Source organism: Phyllobates terribilis, unplaced genomic scaffold (genome assembly GCF_046119375.1).
Source record: "Phyllobates terribilis strain yellow unplaced genomic scaffold, ASM4611937v1 Scaffold_2__4_contigs__length_985480577, whole genome shotgun sequence".
NCBI classification, from domain to species: domain Eukaryota; kingdom Metazoa; phylum Chordata; class Amphibia; order Anura; family Dendrobatidae; genus Phyllobates; species Phyllobates terribilis.
Genome location: NW_027362762.1, coordinates 820,528,904 through 820,551,569, shown reverse-complemented (window position 1 = coordinate 820,551,569; position 22,666 = coordinate 820,528,904). Strand labels below are relative to the sequence as shown.

The 22,666-nt window shown below is 47.8% G+C and overlaps 1 protein-coding gene across 1 annotated transcript in view; it reads left to right on the top strand.

The window, feature by feature from the left end:
• The first annotated feature begins 3,335 nt into the window (after positions 1-3,335).
• Positions 3,336-22,666, top strand: part of DPH1 (diphthamide biosynthesis 1) — a 393,607-nt gene continuing 374,276 nt past the window's right edge. The window contains exon 1 of the mRNA XM_073667680.1: positions 3,336-3,521. Coding sequence (XP_073523781.1) covers positions 3,398-3,521 — 124 coding nt within the window. The 5' untranslated portion in view covers positions 3,336-3,397. The remainder of the gene's footprint in view (positions 3,522-22,666) is intronic.

Below are 22,666 nucleotides of genomic sequence, written 5' to 3'. Positions count from 1 at the left end.
GCTGGTGCGGTGTTGCATACCCGGACAGGAGCCGATGTTACAAGGCCAATTCCAAGGGAGCAGGAGCCGGGACTGTAGAGCAGAGCGCGGCGTCGGCGTATCAGAAGCCAGCCGGGGAGCAGGTAGCGCAACGTCGGCGTGTCACCTGACACCACACCACTTCCACCACCAGCGGGAAAGCAGAGCGGGGTGCGTGTCACCGCCCACCAAAAACACGTCCTTCTGTCATGTGAGTATGCGCGTCACTCGCTGTCACCACTGAATAGTATGAGCGCCGCACGTGACGCTACATTTCCTTCGGCTGCGCTTTTAAAGGGCCCGCACTTTTAAAGGGCCCGCACTTTTAAAGGGCACCGCTACCAATTCTCTCACTCTCTCATCGGGGCCCACCGGGAATTTTCCCGCTATCCCGCCAGGCCAGTCCGACCCTGGGAGTGATCATTACTACCCTCAATATTCCTCAAGTAGAACCAGGAATTATGGGGGCACCATTTACAGATGGCCAATCACATATATCTCCACCCATTGTGGCATCATAATGTCAGCTCCTGTCCCAAGTTACATTACAACTGTTAGGGGACCGATCTCTGTGATGGGGACAGGGCACTAAAATAGTATATGTCCTACACAACAAACTACCTGATAGAAGACTGAAGACCGGGACACAGAGCCGCCGAATACAAGAGACACAAGCAGTGTCGGACTGGGGTGCCAAGGGCCCACCAGTAACCAACTCCAGGGCCCCACTTTTCAACTACTTGCAAATGTGACATGATCATCCATCACAATTGTATATAACAATGGACTGGGTAGATTGTTAAATGAATAAGATGCTGCCTTTGTCTGTACATAGTGAGTCAAGTATATTGTGCCAAGTATGGTGACTCAGTGGTTAGCACTGCAGCCTTGCAGCGCTGGGGTCTTGAGTTAAAATCCCCCCAAGGACAACATCTACTAAATAAAAGTACTGCTCATATATGAGGGTGGTGGCCCACCAGAGGATCCTCCTGTTCTCCTGTGGACCAGTTCAAGCCAGCCTCCAAATCACCAGCATTTGTGTATTTATTACTAAATTCCCTGCCTAGCCAGCCCTTTGTCCGGTTAGTCACCTAAACACCTGTTGAAAAAAATAATTTATAAGTTCCCTTTTTCTCATGCAAATTAGTCCTTTGACTAGTTTATGGGGCATTAATTTCCCCAGACAAGTCGACCTTCTTTACATGTTATCACACCCCTGGGGCATGATAACCTCATTGGCAGAGGCGACATCATCAACATCTCCCTGCAAACCTCGTGCATGTACTCGACTTTCTTCAGGCACGTCATTGCGCATCTGAAGCCGGCTGTACGTTTCCTGGCTTCAGAGGTGTACTGCCCATGACCGAAAGTGCAAAAGATGCACGTGTGCCACATATCAGTTTGAGTTCAATGCTGCATTCACACATCCTTATGTCACTGTTTGTGCCTTACTGACCGGCCACAGGTCTCCTGAACTGAACTCAACCAGTTCACAGGTATATAGGGCTGTCATGTTTGGGTCAGGAGACCTGCGGCCAGTCCGGACATCATGGTTCATACTCACACTGTGAAATACGGATGTGTGAAACCGGCCTGAGGGGCTCAGTTATCAAATATTTTTTAAAAGGAAACTCACCTTGTTGCCCACAGCAGCCAAACACATTAAAGCTTTCATTTTACCTCAGCAGTGTAAGAAATGAAAGCTGCGCCAAGCCACAAGGTCAACTTTGCTTAGGGCCGGGGTCTCACTAACGTATCACATTCCGATGCGATATGCTAATGACATTCGGCTCCTGCTCTGCTGCGAGCGGGAGCCGAATGTCAGTGCTCCGTGCTGTGTTCCTCTCGCACAGAGAGGATCGCAGCACAGCTGCGGAGGGGATGGAGAAATCAAGTTCTCCATCTCCTCTGCTGCAGGGAATCTGCGGGAATCGCACTGTAGTCGGGTGATATCCGAGTGCAGTGAGATGTTTCACACGCACCCATAGATTATATGGTGCGACTGATCCGAATGCAGCTTGCAATCATAGGATGCTGCAATTTTTTTACAGCCCGATCGCAATCCGATCGGCGCTGGAAAAAAAAACGCAACTGAGCACACATTCATAGGATTAAATTGGTCCGAATTCAATCTGATTTTTTATCAGATTGCATTTGTCCGAGTTAATCGCAAGTGAGAGTGAGCCCTAAGTCAGAGTTGATAAATTAGTGTTTTTAGGAAGAAGAAACTCTAGTGATAGTAAACCTTTAAACGAGCACGCTCTGGTAGTTGCCGAGTAGTTTCGGCATGCTCAGCATCTCAGTTTCAGCCGTCGCGGCTATTAGACAGCTGTGACACATTCAGGGATTGCCAAACAAACAGGCAGCCGCGGTGGCTGAAACAAGGATGCCGAGCACGTCGAAACTACTCGGCGAGTACCCAAATGCGCTCGTTTAAAGGGTTAAACGAGCACGCTCGATCATCACTAGTAAACTCCACTTTTTTCCATCAATTTTCCTGGTCTGAAGAGCATTGAAGGAGTTATCGAGAGTGCCACAGCCTGTGATGACTCTCACCTCCTCTCCCAGTTTACGCATTTACGCCCGTTTCCTGCTTGTTATGGCCACCTTCTTCTTCTATTGGCTCACCAGACTGGCCACTAGTTTAGGTTCTGCCCTCTGGGTTTATAGTCTCCTGATATCTGGAATCCATCCTCTTGCCCAGTTCCTGGGATCACATACGTTTTATAATAAAGCTGTGACCCATACCCACCCCACATGATAGTGTCTGTCTCTTTTATGCAAATTTTCAGCTGCGTTTTACTGTACAAGTCTATGAGATTCCAGAAATCTGCACACACATTGTGCATGAGACGCAAAAAAAAACCCAGCAAAAAGCAAAAAGCAAGCAAAATCCCAAACAAACCTTCCTGGCAAGAGATCAGGTTTTGCTGCAGAAAAAAAGACACTGAAAAAAAACGCTTATAGTGTGGCAGTTTTTGGTTCTATGTTTTTTTTCTAAGGCAGCATGCTCTGGGTATGGTATGTTTCATTTTTCATTTGTTTTCTCATAGATTTCTGTATAGTATATGAAAAATGGCAGTATAAAAATGGCATGATGGTCGTGGCGTTTTTTGGGGCATTACTCAGCTGAGAATATTGTTGTGAAAAATATGCAGTAGTACAGCAGCCTCTGCTCCTGCACTACTGGTATATGGAGATCCCAGACCTGACAGCCACCAGTGTGAGGTAAACTAGAGGCAGTAACACAAGCATTCCACTAGGGGCGCACATCTCTATTCTGATCCTGCGCATCGACTGCTCGGCCTGCACCTACGCTGGACCAATTCTGAGATCGATTCACGCCGTCTTTTCTTGCACACGTGTGTTTACAGTTGAGATGGCGGAACTGACAGCAGAGGCTGATGTAGGAGAGATGCCCGAGTTACGGGCAGAGAAGAATGACGGATCCGGGGCCTCGGCTTCTACTGGAGCACTGACACCGGCTGCAACCGTGAAAGCAGGTGAGGAGATGCACGCAGACTGTGCCTGGTGTAATGACACATGCAGCCGCCTGAACAGAGCAGCCATGACATGTCACCCTCCATCTGCCACTCTGCAGATCTGCCACATGAATAATGCTGACATCCGCACATCCTGCTACAGTTTAGGTGGTCTACACACAGGCAGTGGGAAGACCACCTCACAGATTTCCCTACAGTGGTGGGCCATGCCAGCCTTATGGACTGGTGACCCAGGATCTGCACTCATACTTATAATGCCAATGAAAGGGCAACCTGCCACTAGATCCATGTTGCCCAAACCATGGGTAGCGTGAATGCAGCCAGGTATGTCTTGCTGCCGGCTTTCAGAAAAAACATAGTTTGAAAAGCCAGCCATAGGGAGAGACTGGTCTGGTGTGCATTCTTTAGGGAGAGGCTGGTCCGGTGTGCATTCATTCATTAGGGAGAGGCTGGTCCGGTGTGCATTCATTCATTAGGGAGAGGCTGGTCCGGTGTGCATTCATTCATTAGGGAGAGGCTGGTCCGGTGTGCATTCATTCATTAGGGAGAGGCTGGTCCGGTGTGCATTCATTCATTAGGGAGAGGCTGGTCCGGTGTGCATTCATTCATTAGGGAGAGGCTGGTCCGGTGTGCATACATTACACCCCCCTCTCTCACTCTCCCTCTTGTTGTGCATCCGAGGTCAGTCTGGGAGTGGTACTTAGTCACGCCCCTCCAGGCACTCCTCGGTCTGTGGGACCACAATCCATGGTCTCGCTAAACAGTCTCAGAGCGAGCGTAACACAAAGCTTCTCCACAGAAGGCACACCAAGATCTTGTGTCTCCCTTCCCTTCCTTGTAAGCAGTGTACTTACAACCAGGGGTTCCCACTTTACCCACATTTGGGCTTCTCACATCAAGCACACTCACCGCACCATTCTATTCAGCTTCAAGCAACCCCTCTAGCTAGAATTATCATCCTGTCTCCAACTTACCATATTTATCTTCCCTTCTCTTCCCACCACCAGTATATGCACGTCCAGATGTGCAGGTCTGTTATGAAAAGTCACCATCTAGAGCAGTGATCCCCAACTTTTCATACCTGTAGAGCCACATTCAGCTCTCAAAGAGGGTCATGAGCAACATCCGGATATCTCCCTCCACCCCACCAGAGTAGTGACATCCTTCTCCTGCCTCCTCAAAGTAGTGACACCCAAAGCCCAATTACCAGTATATTGACAGACAAAGCTCTCCCACAGAAATCACACTGAAGCAGTATACTTGCATCCAGGGGTTCCCACTATGCCACGATTTAGTATTCGTGCATCAAGCACTCCCAGCACACAATCAAATCCAGCTTCCACCACCAAATGGCAGTTTCATCTTGTTTCCAGATTACCAGGGCTTTGGAACCAGTAAGCCATATCACCGACTCAGACTCCTCAATCTCCCTGACTAACGACTCAGACTCCACAGCACTGTCTCACTACTGAGCGTGTGCATAAAGTATAGTACAGATTCATCTCACCTTTAAGCAGAGATCCTTAGATCAGGAACAGACATTTAAAAGACATTTCATCACTTTCCCAAATTCTTATAAAAACATTTACATCACATTCTGCTTTGTACTAATGAACCCAATTTATTATATATTTTAGGAGTCGGTCCATTTTATACTGACTCCAAATCCACCAAAATGGAAACTGACTCCAGAGCCCTGCGGATTACTATACTTAATTTATCTCTGCACCCCCAAGGCCAGTATATAAGCATCCACATTTGCTCTTCTGTGTGGGTCTACTCACAATAGTCACCATCTGGAAATCTGCTCTTCATAGACCTGTTGCTAATGCACCAAGCTTGCAGATAGCCGCAAGCAACACATAATAGGCCTGCGAACCACACATGTGGCTTCCAAGTCACAGATTCAGGTACCACACTTTCAGACAGCAGCGAGCCACACATCACGGGCATGCGAGCCACATGTGTCTCCTGAGCCACAGGTTAAGGACCCCTGTCTTAAGGGTTCTTGCTATCCCATTTCCCTAGGACAAGCCATCATGTTGACTTGAGAGTGAAGAGGCCAAGCACTGACCTGGTATTGTGTTCCCTAAACTAGCGCTTCGCCTGGTTCACTTTCAGGATTGTTTGGTTCCCTGAATGGTGTCCACTCCGATCACAAAGTTCAAATAGCATCACTTTGTGAGAACATGGCCTCGTCATTCTAGTGAATTGTCCGTGTGAAGTTAAATTTATGACTGGTGCTTGTGCACACGTTTACACCCCGGGAACCGTGAATCTGGGAGATGATACAGTGTGTGCCCTATGGGGCACATCCAGTGACCTTATTCACTGCAGAGACTGGTTAGCTCAGGTCGCCTTTGTCATGTAGGTCATTGAGCTTGTGGAAATTACATATGTGAAGCTGAAGTTCTGGATAGTCTGTTTGAGAATGTGTTTCTTGACAGATGTTGAGAGTTGATGCTCTTGTGTAACTCAATGATCGCAGACACATATGAGCTCAGTTTTTAGCCTTACTTTTCAAGGGAAACTAATTTACCCTCATTATAATCTGACTGTTCTAGACTTGACCTCTTTTATGGCTCATGGTAAATGTAAATAGATTGTGTGAATGAGACATCTAATTTTGATATACTCTGTTATAGCATATAGAGCTAATAGATTGGAGCCAGAGGAAATGCGGCTATCTGCTCTCGAGATCTGCCAGCATCCATTGTAATCAATGCTTACCCATTGATTTCAGTTGGCTGAATTTAGTGCCTCATTTTCTGTAGGGAAAATGAGCAATAACATGTTCCTCCAAGGGTTAACAGCTGATTGTGAGAGGTCCCAACATGACCCAGGGCACCTGCTGAATGAAGACTCATCCAAAGCAGGCAAGATTTGTACAAATGTCTCACTATTACTAAATGCCTTTATAGTATCGTCATTTCATATTCCTAAGTCGCCTTCCTGAGGAAAAAAAAAAGTACTCCATAAATACGGTTTTATTCACATTACCTATTGGAGCTCCTGTCTGGGTTTCTCTCACTTTTGATGGCAAGAATAGTACATAAGGCAGCACCATACTTGCTAGAAAAAATTACGGATAAGCCATTGAATCAGTAGGATCCATGGCATGATATATTAGTCACAGTGTCATGGCTTCCATTGTAATGCCACTAATGCAGACACAACCTAAAAGTTGTATTTAAGTACCATTTTTTGTATTTTGGGGACGGTTGGATACCACAGCAAACTGCTGAATGAAATTCATTGTATACCACCAAATCTATGTAACTCTATAGATTTTGGTTTAAATCCGTTTTTATTCAGCTACAAATGCAGCCAAGATTCATCGCTCTTACCCACAACTATGTACCCAAAATGGGAATACTTTAAAAATGAGAATGGCTGGAAGCCCTATAGATTCAAATGATTGATTGACGAAGGTGGGAAGGCTCTCACTGATGAGATGTGATTAGGATGAGACTAGAGGAGGTACAGGGAAACCAATAAGATTAAAGGGGTTGTCCACTCCTTTAGATTACCCCCCCAGGTCCCTAAGACTTTTTGTAAATACCTTATTTTGCAGATAGCGCTGCTCACAGGCAGCACATGACCCCCGGCTGCAGCGGCTCTGACATCCGCTGATGTCACGACAAGTGCTGGCAGTGGATGCCAGGATGTTGGCAGGGTTACCCCCCCCCGCGTCACACCCGGCATCCACCGCGCGCTCTGCCTCTCCCCATTCATTGGGAAAGCGCGCGGTGGCTGCTGGGTGTGACGCGGGGGGTAACCCCGCCCACAACCCAGCAGCCACCGCGGGGAACCGAGCGCTGAGTCACGCCTCACTTGTTGTGACGTTGGCGTTGGGGTCACGTGATGCCTGTGAGCGGCCACCGATAGCGCTGCTCACAGGCTTTATCAACAGCAGAAGGTATTTACAAAAAGTCTTAGGGACCTGGGGGGGATACATTGGGGGTTAATCTAAAGTACCGCACAACCCCTTTAAAACTTGGTGTAAGATAATGTTTATATGGCTATCTTATCTTAGATGAGCACTAAATTGTGTATTCAAGCTGACCATGGTCAGGGAGATGTTGACTTCCAGAATTTGGGAATAATCCTCACAGCTAACAAAAAATATCCCAAAAATATATATTTTTTTTTATTTTTTTAATCTCCACCTAGCTTAAGAGGGCCTGTTAGTATGGACAGTAGGGCCATCTCAAGTGTGAGGGGACCATTTTTGACTAATGGGAATTAAAAAAGGCCATTATATTGCACCATAAAGTCTAAATGAGTTGACAAGTCCACCAGATATGTCCCATATTGTGTCTTGCTGTAAGGCAATGACAACTGTGGGGACTTCTCTTGGAGCAACAACCGTTATAATATAGAAAAAGTATGTACACAAGTCCACGAATGAGGTGAAGGATAAAGTCATGGAGTTCCTACTGAGAACTGTAGCCATGTAGTTTCTCGGTGGTAGGCAAGCCATGCACTTGTTAAGAGTACTCAAAAAGCAGACTCCTGAAGAGACTTCATCTAGTCAGTGCCACCTAACATACGGTTTTTCCATATGTTAGTCCGATATATACCCCTTTTGACAAATCATTTTTGTTATTTGGCTCAATGCCACCTAAGTCTCTAAAAATTCAGTGAAGAGAGTCTAAAGCTGGCTATGTGGAGTAGATGGATGATTGATAAGCTCTTGGTGAAGAGTCTTGGTCTGCAATAGAGTTGTCTGGCCCTTGTCTATTACAGCAACAAATGACATTTCACACAAAGCTTTTTACTGCCCTTCCTATTACCAATGCATCTCCGGTTTGCGTTGTTTCCTGATTTTAATGATGGTGGCAGTTACAACCAATAATAAGGCATGGAGCACAGCAAACTACCTTCAGAAAAATCAGAAAAAAGCTTTTGTTTCCCTTTAGGAAACACTGACACTTTTAGATGATTGTGATATGTAGAAGAAGCCCAATATGACGGACAACGACCATTTTAGATCACTTATCTGAAAGTTGATTTTTTTTTTGTCACAGCAGTTTACAAGTAAAAACTGCAAGAATCTAAGTTAAATCCAATATGCTAATTTTCAGTTCTTTGTCTAAGTGTCGGCTACTGCTGTTGCTGTTGATGCTGATGAAGCCAACATCTTTCTGTCCACTAGACAAGAAGTGTGCAGGTTTATTTCAATGGGAAGAGAGTAAGGGACATCTTAACGAGTATTCTCTGTTGCAATTTACTACCGCATTGAGATGTTTCCCCACTAATGACGTGGTGGCATCTAGTGCCTGCCAGGACGTGTGCAGATATCGGTCCTCTTTTAATAGGAAAGGGTGCAGAATACCTGCTGACCAGAAAAAAACAATTATCTGTTTTCTAAGCTAGAAAGTGATTTAATAAGCTGATATACAACCCCTGGCAAAAATTATGGAATCACCGTGCTCGGAGGATGTTCATTCAGATGTTTAATGTTGTTGAAAAAAGCAGATCACAGACATGGCACAAAACTAAAGTCATTTTAAATGGCAACTTTATGGCTCTAAGAAACACTAAAAGAAATCAAGAAAAAAAATGTGGTACTCAGTAAGGGTAATTTTTTTCAGACCAAGCAGAAGGAAAAAATTATGGAATCACTATTCTGAGAAAAAATTATGGAATCATGAAAAACAAACACACAAAAGAACACTCCAATACATCACTAGTATTTTGTTGCACAACCTCTGGCTATAATAACAGCTTGCAGTCTCCGAGGCATGGACTTAATGAGTGACAAACAGTACTCTTCATTAGTGTTGAGCGAGCACTAAAATGCTCGGGTGCTCGAAGCTCGGGCCGAGCTCGCCGTGATACTCGGGTGCTCGACCCGAGCAACGAGCCCAATGTTAGTCTATGGGAGACTCGAGCATTTTTGCGGTGGCACCCCCGGCAGTCTTTTAAAAGCCTAACAAGTGCCCAAAACGATAGTGACAGTGCTCAAATGACATGGGGACAGCATGGGGATCGCCCCAGGAAGCATTTCTGACCCCCAGGTCACTGCTGTCAACAACGTGGTCAGAGGTATTAAGCCACTTTTACAGGCTCACAATAAAACGTTCAAAAACGAAAGTGAAACTTTTTTCCTGTGAAATATGTTAAGGAACATCCTTTCCAGGGTAAAGACTTGTGTATAAGTTAAAATAAATGACCAAAAACAAAAATACTCCTCCACACCTTCGGCTATGTTCACAAGTAGCATTTTTTATGCGTTTTTGCACTTTTGTATTGCTTTCAACTATGACAAATGCATTCACCGGGAAATGTCATTTTAACATTTTACAACCTTATCTGGCCATGTGCTGTGTGACACATGCATAAAGTGCTGAAAAGACAAGGGAACAGCATGGGGAAGACCCCTGGAAGCATCTCTGACTCCCAGGTCACTGTCTAAAAGTGTGCCCATCATAAGTGATCCTTACCGCATCAGAAGATGCAGACTTGCAACTATCCCCATGCAAGTTCTAGTCCCAGGGCAGTGTTCAATTGTACCTCCCCCATTCCTTGCAATACAAGCGCAAGTATGCAGCCTGCCACCCACTCACCCCCAGGCTGCAATACCATACTGCTTGCTTGCTTGAACTTGAAATTGGGCCTTTTAGGCATGTGGAGGCGGAATCTGGCCACCACGTCATGGCTGTGTTGGCGGCCTGGAATCCATACTCAGTCCCCAGCCGCCCGGCGGCCGGGTGTCCATACTTGGTCCCCAGCCGCCCCGCGGCCGGGTGTCCACACACGGTCCCCAGCCGCCCCTGTTTCTCCTTGGAACATCCCCCCACACACTTTTCTTAGCCTGGCCTGCTTTAGGCAGCATTGGACGAGCCCACCAGAGAACCAGACTCCTCCGGTGGGCCCTGACTTCTTCATCGGTGGAGTTGAGAGTGCCAAGGTGAGGAGCATGATGATGATGACAGAAGTTAGCATCTGCTATGTTTTTTCTTTTAATGCAAGTGTAAGTGTGCAGCCTGCCACCCACCCACCCCCAGACTGCAATTCCATACTGCTAGCTTGCACTTGAAATGGGGCCTTTTAGTTTGGAGGAGGCCGAAGCTGGCCACTACCTCATGGCTGCTTCGGCAGCGAGGTATCCATACTCAGTCCCCAGCTGCCCATATTTGTCCTGGTGTGCCTTATACATAAGATTAAGCGCATATACCAAAACATTACCTGTGCCCTCCCCAGTGCATTTAGTGGGAAGGAGAGCCTATTCCGCTGTAGTGTGTGCATGCCAAACCCCTGTTCATGGTACATGCGAAGATGCCTCCCACCTTGCACCTGTCGTTGCAGACTTGCAACTATCCCCATTCAAGTCCTTGTCCCAGGGCAGTGTTCAATTGTACCTCTCCCATTCCTTGCAATGCAAGCGCAAGTATGCAGCCTGCCACCCACCCACCCCCAGGCTGCAATACCATACTGCTTGCTTGCTTGCACTTTAAATTGGGCCTTTTAGGCATGTGGAGGTGGAATCTGGCCACCACGCCATGGCTGTGTCGGCGGCCTGGTATCCATACTCAGTCCCCAGCCGCCTGGTGGCCGGGTGTCCCCGCTTGCTCCACAGCCTCCAGGGGGTGGCCGGGTGTCCATACTCGGTCCCCAGCCACCCCTATTTGTCCCGGTAACCTTTCCCACACTTTTCTTAGCCTGGCCTGCTTTAGGGCAGCATTGGCCGAGCCCACCGGACTATCAGACTCCTCCGGTGGGCCCTGGCTTCTCCATCAGGGGAGTTGAGAGTGCCAAGGTGAGGAGCATGATGAGTATGATAGAAGTTAGCATCTGCTTTGTTTTGTTGTAATGCAAGCGCATGTATGTAGTAGCGGCTAGGCCTGAGGTGGTCAGCGTTTTGGCGCATATCCTACCTCCTCCGAGGATTGCTGGATGTTTTCCTGCTACTATCCAAGTTCTATGACTCCCGTTAAAACCAAGCTTCAGGTGATAAATGATGGATGAGGTAGTGGCAAAGGAGAAAGAGCAGGAGGAACAGGGACCATTCACATCAATATCAGGCTAGTCAACCAGATATGTCTTGTAGGATATGTTTCTGTAACAAAAGGAGCGGTTCGGCTACACAGTTATAGGGCATACAGTGAGTGCAATGCCTACCAAAAATTTCGAGCCACTCCAATGCCCCTTGGAAATGACATGGAGGTCAGAGGGCGTTAACTAAACCTTTTTTTCCATTTATAGCAACTGGGTCTCCCGTGCACTGTTGGCCTAAGCAGTGAATGGAAGGCTTTCCAAAAATTATGAGGAACTGCAATGCCCCTTACAAGAGCCATGTGTGGCACCCCAGGGGTCTGGTCACCACAGTAATAGAGATATTACGACGGAGAGCAAGTGGGAGGTTTCCTGGTCAGGATCCCTTAAACATGCAACATCCTCCTGCCCAAATCCTGGGAGGGGAGAATTCTGCCCTTATAAACTGTATCTGGGGCGGGGTTGAGTGAGTCAGAGAACAGTCAGAGTCAGAGTGAGAGCAAGGGAAAGTAACAGCAAGGAGCTCTGTAGGAGCTAGGAGCTAAAGACCAGGGGCTGGAAGCTGAGCAGAGCTCGCCCTGGCAGAAGACAATAGGAACCGGACACAGGAGTCCGAAGCTGTGAGGACTTATATATCCAGCAGCAGAAACCAGCCGGCAGGGGATTTCAGGTCCTCTGGCCATAGAAGCCCGGAGGCTCAGTCACAAGCAAGGGACCAGCACCGCTGTCGTGGAGCGGAGGCTAACAGAAGGCCCCAAGTCACCAGCCATACGGGTGAGCACTACACGGTACACTCAGGGACGTGGGCTACTTCTACCCGCTTACAGCAAGGTAGCCAGGAAGAGTGCAGACAGACGGGGAGGCCTACAACTCCACCTGGCCAGGGGAACTCCTGCTTGCTCACAGACTGACCAGGCCTCTTATGCTAGCCAGTACTCCCGGGAGGGTCTACCTTATAATCATCAGTAAAGACCCTGAACTGCACTGCAAAGACTCTGAGTCATTCCTGCTGCGCTCGTGCACCATCACCCCCATCATCCACACTCACTGCCCTGAGGCTATACTCCTCCCGAGGGGAGTTATCCCATTCTATGCTGCGCACACAACACCAGCCTCAGCGGTCTGCCTCGCAGCGGTGGTACTCCCTGACTGCAATCCACGGGTGGCGCAGTCGGACAATTAACCTCAAAACCTAAGAAAGACTGCCACTGGTTTGACCAGCCTGAGCCACGGGACCGGGTCACCGCCACGGAGACTACAGACCCCAGAGACCCGGCACCGGGTATCCCACACACGTGTACACACGGCCCAGGGGGCGCGTCACATGCAGTACAGCATATTACAAACATAAGTCCCATTATTGGGGAGTGGGTGTACCATGGTATTTGCTTATGCTTTCCAAGCAAAAGCTGCCAAAAATTAGGACGGAGCAACTTGCAATGCCCCTTACAAGAGCCATGCAGTACAGCATATTACAAACATAAGTCCCATTATTGGGGAGTGGGTGTCCCATAGTATTTGCTTATGCTTTCCCAGCAAAAGCTGCCAAAAATTAGGACGGAGCAACTTGCAATGCCCCTTACAAGAGCCATGCAGTACAGCATATTACAAACATAAGTCCCATTATTGGGGAGTGGGTGTCCCATAGTATTTGCTTATGCCTTGCAAGCAAAAGCTGCCAAAAATAAGGACGGAGGAACTTGCAATGCTGGCACCCTGGTGGTATAGTGGTGGTGGAGGCTGAGGATAAGGAGAAGAAGATTAAACAGCCGAAACGAGGAAGCGTATACCCATGTGTGGGTGTGAAGCGGTGCATGTGAATACACCTCCCGAAATAACACAGTGGATTTGACTTTGTTACTCTGCTGTCATTTGGTGGTGATGAGAAGTCTGGCCCAATCCAGCCCTTCTTCATTTTGATAAGGGTCAGCTTGTCAGGATTGTCAGTTGACAGGCGAGTGCGCTTATCAGTTATAATTCCCCCAGCGGCACTAAAAACACGCTCCAATAACACGCTAGCAGCAGGGCAGGCCAGGACCTCCCAAGGCGTACAGAGCGAGTTCATTCCAAGTGTCCAGCTTGGATACCCAATAATTAAAAGGCACAGAGGAATCACGGAGGACGCTGGTACGATCGGCAAGGTACTCCCTCACCATCTTTTGAAACTTTCCACTCCTTGTGAGAGTACCCCGTGCCTCAGAGCCTGTAAGCTCTCAGAATGTTGACAGTGTTCCCCTGCCTCTGCTGGATTGGAGTTGCATCTCTCTCGCCTGTATGCCTTGGTTGGGCAACGAACTGTGACCCCTGCCGCTAGCGTGTTGAGATGGGAATTTTTTTAAGAGTTCTGCAGCAAGGGCCTTCTGGTATTGCCCCATTTTTGTAGACCTCTCCACCTCAGGAATAAGAGAGTGAAAGTTCTCCTTGTAGCGGGGGTCTACAAGTGTCACCAACCAGTAATGACTGTCACCCAACATTTTGACAACGCGAGGGTCACGGTTAAGGCAGCGTAACATAAAGTCAGCCATGCGTGCCAGACTGGTAACGGGCAAGATTTCCGTGTCCTCACCAAGATGACGACTGACCATGCTCTCCTCCTCCTCCTCCTCTTCCTCCTCCCCCCTGTCCTCAGGCCACCCACGCTGAACCGACGGTATGACACTTGTACAGGTACTACCGTCTACAACGCATGATAGCAGCTCCTGTTCTTCCTCCTCCTCCTTCTCCTCTCCCTCATTGTCCCCCAATGCACGTTGGGATGAGATGAGGCTGGGCTGTGTGTAATCGCCCGCTACGGCTTCTTGATCCATCTCATCATACTCTGGTTGCAATGCCTCCTCTTTAATTCTCTGCAGAGAGCGTTGCAAAAGACAGACAAGTGGTGGGATGCTGACACTAATGATGGCGTCATCGCCACTCACCATCTTGGTGGCCTCCTCAAAGTTTGTCAGGATGGTACATATGTCAGACATCCAGGTCCACTCCTGAGGTCTTATGTGTGGAGTCTGACCTGAATATCGACGGCCTTGTTGCAGCTGGTACTCCACAACTGCTCTCTTCTGCTCACAAATCCTTTGCAACATGTGGAGGGTAGAGTTCCAACGTGTGGGGACATCACACACCAGTCGGTGTGCCGGAAGCTGCAAACGCTGCTGCAACACAGCAAGGGCGGCGGAAGCTGTAGCCGACTTGCGAAAATGAGCTGACAGGCGGCGTACTTTCACGAGCAGATCTGGCAACTCGGGGTACGATTTAAGAAACCGCTGAACCACGAGGTTAAGCACATGAGCCAGGCATGGTACGTGTGTGATGTCACCTCGCCTCAGAGCCGCCACCAGGTTACGGCCATTGTCACACACGACCATGCCGGGATGTAGGTTCAGCGGTCTCAGCCACAGATCTGCCTGCTCTTTCACAGCTGTCCACAACTCACAAGCAGTGTGAGGTTTATCACCTAAGCTTATGAGTTTCAGCACAGCCTGTTGCCGCTTGGCGGAGGCAGTACTGCAATGCTTCCAGCTTGTAACTGATGTGGTGATATCGGAGATGGAGGCTGAACATGAGGAGGAGGAGGATGCGCAGGAGCTGTACACTGTGGGGGCAATTCTGACTGACATAGGGCCCGTAATCCTCGGTGTGGGGAGGATGTGTTCCGTCCCAAGGTCCGACTGGGTCCCGGCTTCCACTATGTTTACCCATTGTGCTGTCAGAGAGATGTACCGTCCCTGGCCACAAGCACTTGTCCACGTGTCCGTTGTCAGGTGGACTCTCCCAGTAACTGCGTTGTTGAGGGCACGGCAGATGCTTTGGGACACGTGCTTGTGTAGGGCGGGGATGGCGCACCGGGCAAAATAGTGTCGGCTGGGGACCGAGTACCGAGGGACGGCCACCGCCATAAGATTGCGGAAAGGATTCCGTCTCCACCAGCCTAAAAGGCAGCATTTCCAATGCAAGCAGTCGTGAAATGTGCGAATTTAGGACTGTGGCCTGTGGGGCGTTAGCTGCGAATTTCCGCTTTCGTTCAAAGGTCTGGGATATGGACAATTGAACGCTGCGGTGGGACGTGGACGTTGATGCTGTTTCTTGAGGAACTGCCATAACAAGTGAAGACTGAGAGGAGGGGGCATCTTTATATGCAGTATGGACAGGGGATTGCCTTGCACACACAACAGGGGGTTCTATTGCACGCACAACAGTTGAAGAAGCAGTGGTGACACCCGCTGACACTGGTGGTGGACCCCGGGTTTCGCCCCACAAAGTCGGGTGCTTTGCTGCCATGTGCCTGATCAAGCTGGTGGTGGTCAGGCTGGTAGTTTTGTCTCCCCTGCTGATGCTGGCATGGCAGGTGGAACATATGGCCTTTTTGGGGTTATCAGCAGAGTCTTTAAAAAAATTCCAGACTCTGGAAGACCTACCGCTTGTACTGGCAACGTCCCTCGTGTTGGTGTTACGGGGAACGGTTGCCTGCCTTCTGTCTGCGGACACCACACTGCTTCTTCCTGCCTGTTGGGGTACTCTGCCTCCCTCCCCCTGTGTGCTGCTGGCCTCACTCTGCATGTCCTCCTTCCACGTTGGGTCAGTTGCTAGATCATCCACCACCTCCTCCTCTTCCACTTGCGCACCACGATCCTCCTCCTCACTTCCTGGCAATTGTGTCTTGTCATCGTCCACCTCTTGTGACAGATTGCCAATGTCGACTTCCTGTGGCCGTGGCTGTTCAAATATTTGGGCATCGCAACATGGGATCTCCTCTTTCACCACTTCAAGCGTATCAGGCGAGGGGCCCAAATATGGAAATGGACCAGTGAACAGCTCTTCAGAGTGTCCAAGTGTGGGATCACTTGCTGTCTGATGACACTCGGCATGGTGGGAGGAAGGAGCATCAGGGTGAGGAGGAGTATGCTGTCGAGACTCACGGCTACTAAGAGTTGACCGTGTGGAAGACAGACCGGAGGTGGTGGTGCCCAGGTAACTGGAAGTATTATCTGCTATCCAATTAATAACTTGTTCACACTGATCAGTTCTCAATACTGGTATTGTTCTGTGCTTCCCTAGTAATTCGGTCAAGAAGTGGGAGCGAGAAGATGTGGCTGTTGGTTGTGGCACATTTTCACCTTGGCCACGGCCACGGCCCCGTCCTCTGCACGAACCATCACCAGAACGTCCACTTCCACGTCCCTTGCCACGCGCCTTGCCCATTGTAAATGAAGTAAAATAGCTTACACTTGCACTATCAATGGAAAAAGGGTAATAAAGAGTAGATTAGAACCGTGGAAGAGGAAAACCACAGTTATTGTTTACTGGGGTATACCACACTTTTTTAAATAGAGATATTTGCGGCTGAACAGTGAGCAACACACTCAAACTGCTTTTTTTTTAGATACCAAAGGCCCAAAACTGGATAGTACAGCGATTTGACCTGTGGAACTGCGAAACCACACTGGGATGTCGGGCCTACACAAGACTATTTTCAACAGATATATTTTTGTGTCACAACAGTCAGGAGACTCTACTGTTTTTCTTTACGGAAAAAACTACCAAAAGCTGAATAATAGAGATTTTTTACCGTGGGATGGCAAAACCACAGTTATTGTTTACTGGGGTATACCACACTTTTTTAAATAGAGATATTTGCGGCTGAACAGTGAGCGACTGTAGCGTCGGCGTCCCTGCCTTCTGCTAGGCAGGGACGCTGTTCCCCTCACCTCTCCGCTCCGAGCCCGGCGTCTTCCTCCCGCTCTGCTGGCAGCACGTGCTCCTTCCCGGCCATGGTGCTTAGGGCGCGCGCGCTCCCCCCCTCTTAAAGGGGCCGCGCGTGCCGTCCTAAGGAGTCCCCGGCCAATGGCCGGAGGACTTCACCATATATAAGGCACCTCCTCCAAAATGGAGGTGCCCGAGCAATGTTGTTGCACTGTTCACTACTCTGCTTCAGCCCTCAGGTCCCGTTTCCAGTTACCTGCCAGTTACCTGCCGGTTTCCTGCCAGTTTGCTGTCTGATTCCTGCCTGTAATCCGCTTACCTGCTTGCTAGCCTGAGGTCCGACGGTCTGCCTTCCGACACCTGTCAGTCTGTCTATGGACCAGCTTGCCCGCTCACCTGGGAGCGCTCACCTGCTACCTGTCTGCTAAGCCTACCTGGAGGCTCCGCCGTCACGTGCTGTGACCACCTGCCAGTCCAGAGACTCTTGCCCGCTCACCTGGGAGCACTCATCTGCTACCTGCCTGTTAGCCTACCTGGAGGCTCCGCCGTCACGTGCTGTGACCACCTGCCAGTCCAGAGACTCTTGCCCGCTCACCTGGGAGCGCTCATCTGCTACCTGCCTGTTAGCCTACCTGGAGGCTCCGCCGTCACGTGCTGTGACCACCTGCCAGTCCAGAGACTCTTGCCCGCTCACCTGGGAGCGCTCATCTGCCATCTGCCTGCTAGCCTACCTGGAGGCTCAGCCGTCACAGGTCGTACCTACCCTTACCCAGAGAGTGTCCCGGTCACTTGCCGTGACCTCCTGCCCGTTTACCCAGAGACTGCCCCGGTCACTTGCCGTGACCTCCTGCCCGTTACCCAGAGACTGTCCCGGTCACCTGCTGTGACTACCTGCCTGTCTTCCCTGGTCGCCACCCGCTTCCTTACAAGGACCGCCCCCTTGTATAGTTGCTCAGAGGTTCCGCCTCCCAGACCCGTTACAGCGACACACTCAAACTGCTTTTTTTTTTAGATACCAAAGGCCCAAAACTGGATAGTACAGCGATTTGACCCGTGGAACTGCGAAACCACACTGGGATGTCGGGCCTACACAAGACTATTTTCAACAGATATATTTTTGTGTCACAACAGTCAGGAGACGCTACTGTTTTTCTTTACGGAAAAAAATACCAAAACCTGAATAATAGAGATTTTTTTTACCGTGGGATGGCAAAACCACAGTTATTGTTTACTGGGGTATACCACACTTTTTTAAATAGAGATATTTGCGGCTGAACAGTGAGCGACACACTCAAACTGGTTTTTTTTTTTTAGATACAAATGGCCCAAAATGAATAATACAGAGGTTTGAACCGTGGAAGTGCAAAACAACACTTCTGTTTCTCAAGCCTACACCAGACTATTTTCAACAGTTATATTTGTGTCTGAAAAATCAGAGACACGCTTTTTTTGGGGGGGGGGGACGGGACACACCAAAAGGTTAATTAGACGGGTATTTGTACAGTGTGAAGGAAGAAAAAAAAAAAGGAGGATTTAATGAAAAAAAAACGATTTTTCCTGGCCCCCGACACCTGGTGCTAAGTCCAGCAATTTCAGCAACAGGAGCACACAGGACTGTAATGCAGCGTTTGCTGGTATAACCACTGTGTCTCCTATACAGCCTGCCTGCCTGGTATCTGGGATGGATATTAGTCCTGAAAAGGACTGTTTGTTTGTTCTGGCAGCCTTTACAGACCCTACACTAACTATTTCGCAGTTTATATCTCTCCCTAAATCAGCAGCGCTGTCCCTACACTGTCTAATCCGGAGCGACTGTGTCCAAGATGGCAGCGCCCCGTTTTAAATACTCGAGGTGACGCTGTGCGGCCAGCCAATCACTGTAATGCCCATAACCAACATGGCTGCAGCATTACAGTGACTGGCTGGCAATCCCTGCTTGTTCATTGGCTCTGTAAAGATCGCCAAACATGCAGGGCGGAGACCCAAGCTCCCGCCCGAGTAACCCGGAAATGCTCGGTGCTCGCCGAACATCCCGAGTAGCGTGATGCTCGGGCGAGTACCGAGCAGTGTCGAGCATGTTCGCTCAACACTACTCTTCATCAATCTGGCTCCAACTTTCTCTGATTGCTGTTGCCAGATCAGCTTTGTAGGTTGAAGCTTTGTCATGGACCATTTTCTTCAACTTCCACCAAAGATTTTCAATTGGATTGAGATCCGGACTATTTGCAGGCCATGACGTTGACCTTATGTGTCTTTTTTCAAGGAATGTTTTCACTGTTTTTGCTCTATGGCAGGATGCATTATCATCTTGAAAAATGATGTCATCATCCCCAAACATCCTTTCAATTGATGGAATAAGAAAACTGTCCAAAATATCAGTGTAAACTTGGGCATTTATTGAAGATGTAATGACAGCCATCTCCTCAGTGCCTTTACCTGACATGCAGCCTCATATCATCAATGACTGTGGAAATTTGCATGTTCTCTTTATGCAGTCATCTTTATAAATCTCATTGGAACGGCACCAAACAAAAGTTCCAGCATCTTCACCTTGCCCAATGCAGATTCGCGATTCATCACTGACTATGACTTTCATCCAGTCATCGACAGTCCACAAATGCTTTTCCTTAGCCCATTGTAACCTTGTTTTTTTTCTGTTTAGGTGTTAATGATGGTTTTTGTTTAGCTTTTCTGTATGTAAATCCCATTTCATTTAGGCGGTTTCTTACAGTTCGGTCACAGACATTGACTCCAGTTTCCTCCCATTCGTTCCTCATTTGTTTTGTTGTGCATTTCCTGTTTAATATTGCTTTAAGTTTCCGGTGTTGACGCTTTGATGTCTTCCTTGGTCTACCTGTATGTTTGCCTTTAACAACCTTCCCATGTTGTTTGTATTTGGTCCAGATTTTAGACACAGCTGACTGTGAAGAACCAACATCTTTTGCAACATTGCGTGATGATTTACCTTCTTTTAAGAGTTTGATAATCCTCTCCTTTGTTTCAATTGACATCTCTCATGTTGGAGCCATGATTCATGATCACTCCTTTTTAGATGCAGACTAACGAGCAGATCTAATTTGATGCAGGTGTTAGTTTTGGAAATGAAAATTTACAGGGTGATTCCATAATTTTTTCCTCAGTATTGAGTGATTCCATAATTTTTTCCCTCTGCTTGTTCTGAAAAAAATTACCCTTACTGAGTAGCACATTTTTTTTTCTTGATTTCTTTTAGTGTTTCTTAAAGCCATAAAGTTGCCATTTAAAATGACTTTAGTTTTGTGCCATGTCTGTGACCTGCTTTTTTTCAACAACATTAAACAACTGAATGAACATCTTCCGAGCCTGGTGATTCCATACTTTTTGCCAGGGGTTGTATTGTACTGCTGAGGGACAAGTTGCACCAGGTTTTTAGCTCGATGCCCCAGATCTCCAGGCGGGAATCACTGTCTTTTCTTGGGTAAAGCAAAGAATCATTTGTTCCCTGCTTGGTTAGATGCACTTGTAGGTCACAGGCTGGATTAAGCACAACCCCTGCACTGTAGAAGGTGAGAACCTCAGCACCAAAGAATATAGACAAAACAAATAAATTAGATTTTACTGCAATAACTGTATTTTATTTTGATCCTGCAAGGAATCTGAGCAGATATGGTCCAACGTTTTGACCGAAAACTGTCTTTTTCCAGAACTTCTGTGTTTAGCAAGAGCCGGGTGTATACATGTAGTGGCATCAACCCCTGCACTGGACTGCTAATGGCAGTTCGGTAGAAAGATTTGTCATTATTACTTTGTAGGGGAGCAAACATGTACTATTACTGAATTGGGGCACAACGGGGACATTATGATTTATTACTGTATGGGGGAGTACAAAAGAGATACCACAGTGTGTGAGGGGCACAAAAGGAGGCATTACTAAGAAGTGGAGATTATTAAAAGATGGTGGCCCAATGGGGACAATTTTTACTTATTACTGTGTGGGGTGCTCAAAATAGATGGTCTTAGTTCTGTATTAAGGCGTTTAAAGGGGAACTATTGGTATGTTAGGACTTAATAAACACTATTACTGAGTAAGGAACGCTAAAAATGGCCATTTCTGTGGTCCACTATTATTCTGTGGGGCATTATGGATGGGAAGTTTGTGTAAAGGTAGGTGGGAGCTAAAAACAACTTCCAGGCTTGGCAAGACACTATCCGCGAAGAGCTGCATTCTTAAACTGCATACGGTCTGCCTATGCAATGGATGCTGCCCAGTAATGCAAATGGTACATAGTGATTGGGAAGGTCCAATGATGGGCAATTTTTTTTTTTTTTTTTTTTATTCTTGCCCTTTGAAGCACATGTTCATGGTTTCCACCCTTTTGTTTATGTAGCCTCTCGTGTTCTTTCTTTTTTGATCTTGTCATACTTTGGAGTTCTGATTGCTTGCTATTTTGTATTCTAATAGGGGCCATTGGAAGATAGAGCAGATTTATAGTAGTAGTTTGCCTATAACTTGCCAACAGACAGTGAGGCCTCTATTGGACTGGACAGAACAGAAATGAATAAATGTGTTCAGTTAATTCTTATTCCTCTTGCGGATGGGTTCCCGATAGCATCAGTCATATTCACCAAAGCGTGTTGCAAATAATTATGTGCAAATATCAATGCAAATTGTAACGCTGGAAACAGTGCCACCTGTAGATACATCTGGAATGCCAATTTGCTTGTGGATGTGCTGATTAGAGATGAGCGTTGTTCTACTCGAACTGTTCGCCAATCTCAAATTCGAGCTGTTTTGGGCGGTGTTCGAGCCGGTCGGCGAACACGAACAATTTGAGAAAAATTCGGCTGTTCGAGGTTATGTTCGATAACTGTTCGTGCACCAAAATCATAACTGGATTTTTTCTCAGTAATGATGAAAATTAATGTTAATACGCAGTTTGAGTGTACAGCGGGGCGGGGGAGGGGCAGGGGATGGATCTCTGCAGGAACAATGAAGATCTCCATTTTTTTTTCTCTTTCCCGCATTTGCAGTGGGGAGGTGCAATCTGTCAGCCTATCAGCAGCGCACACACGGAGCGAAGTGCTTTTTTTCACACAAGCAAGGGCATGTGTGATTGGCAGTGTATGTCACATGTCCTTGCCCTATAAGACCAAGCCATTTTCCCCGTCGCCACCATTTTCTCACTGCTGCAGCTGCGTGTTAGACGGCACCGCTGTTGCTGTGTGCGCTATACCTTGTTAATTTCAAGCCAATTTTCGCACAAATATACAGATAGCTTGGGAGTAGGGAATAGTTGTGATTGCAGTCCTTTTAAGGACTAGGTTACAGCATTTCCTACGACTTTTATCAGGCAGGTCTGTGCTCTTAAATAGATAGATTGTGGGAGTAAAGACTAATTGTAATTGGAGTCCTTTTCAGGACTAGGTTACATCAGTTCCTATCAGTTTTTGCCAGGCAGGTCTGTGCC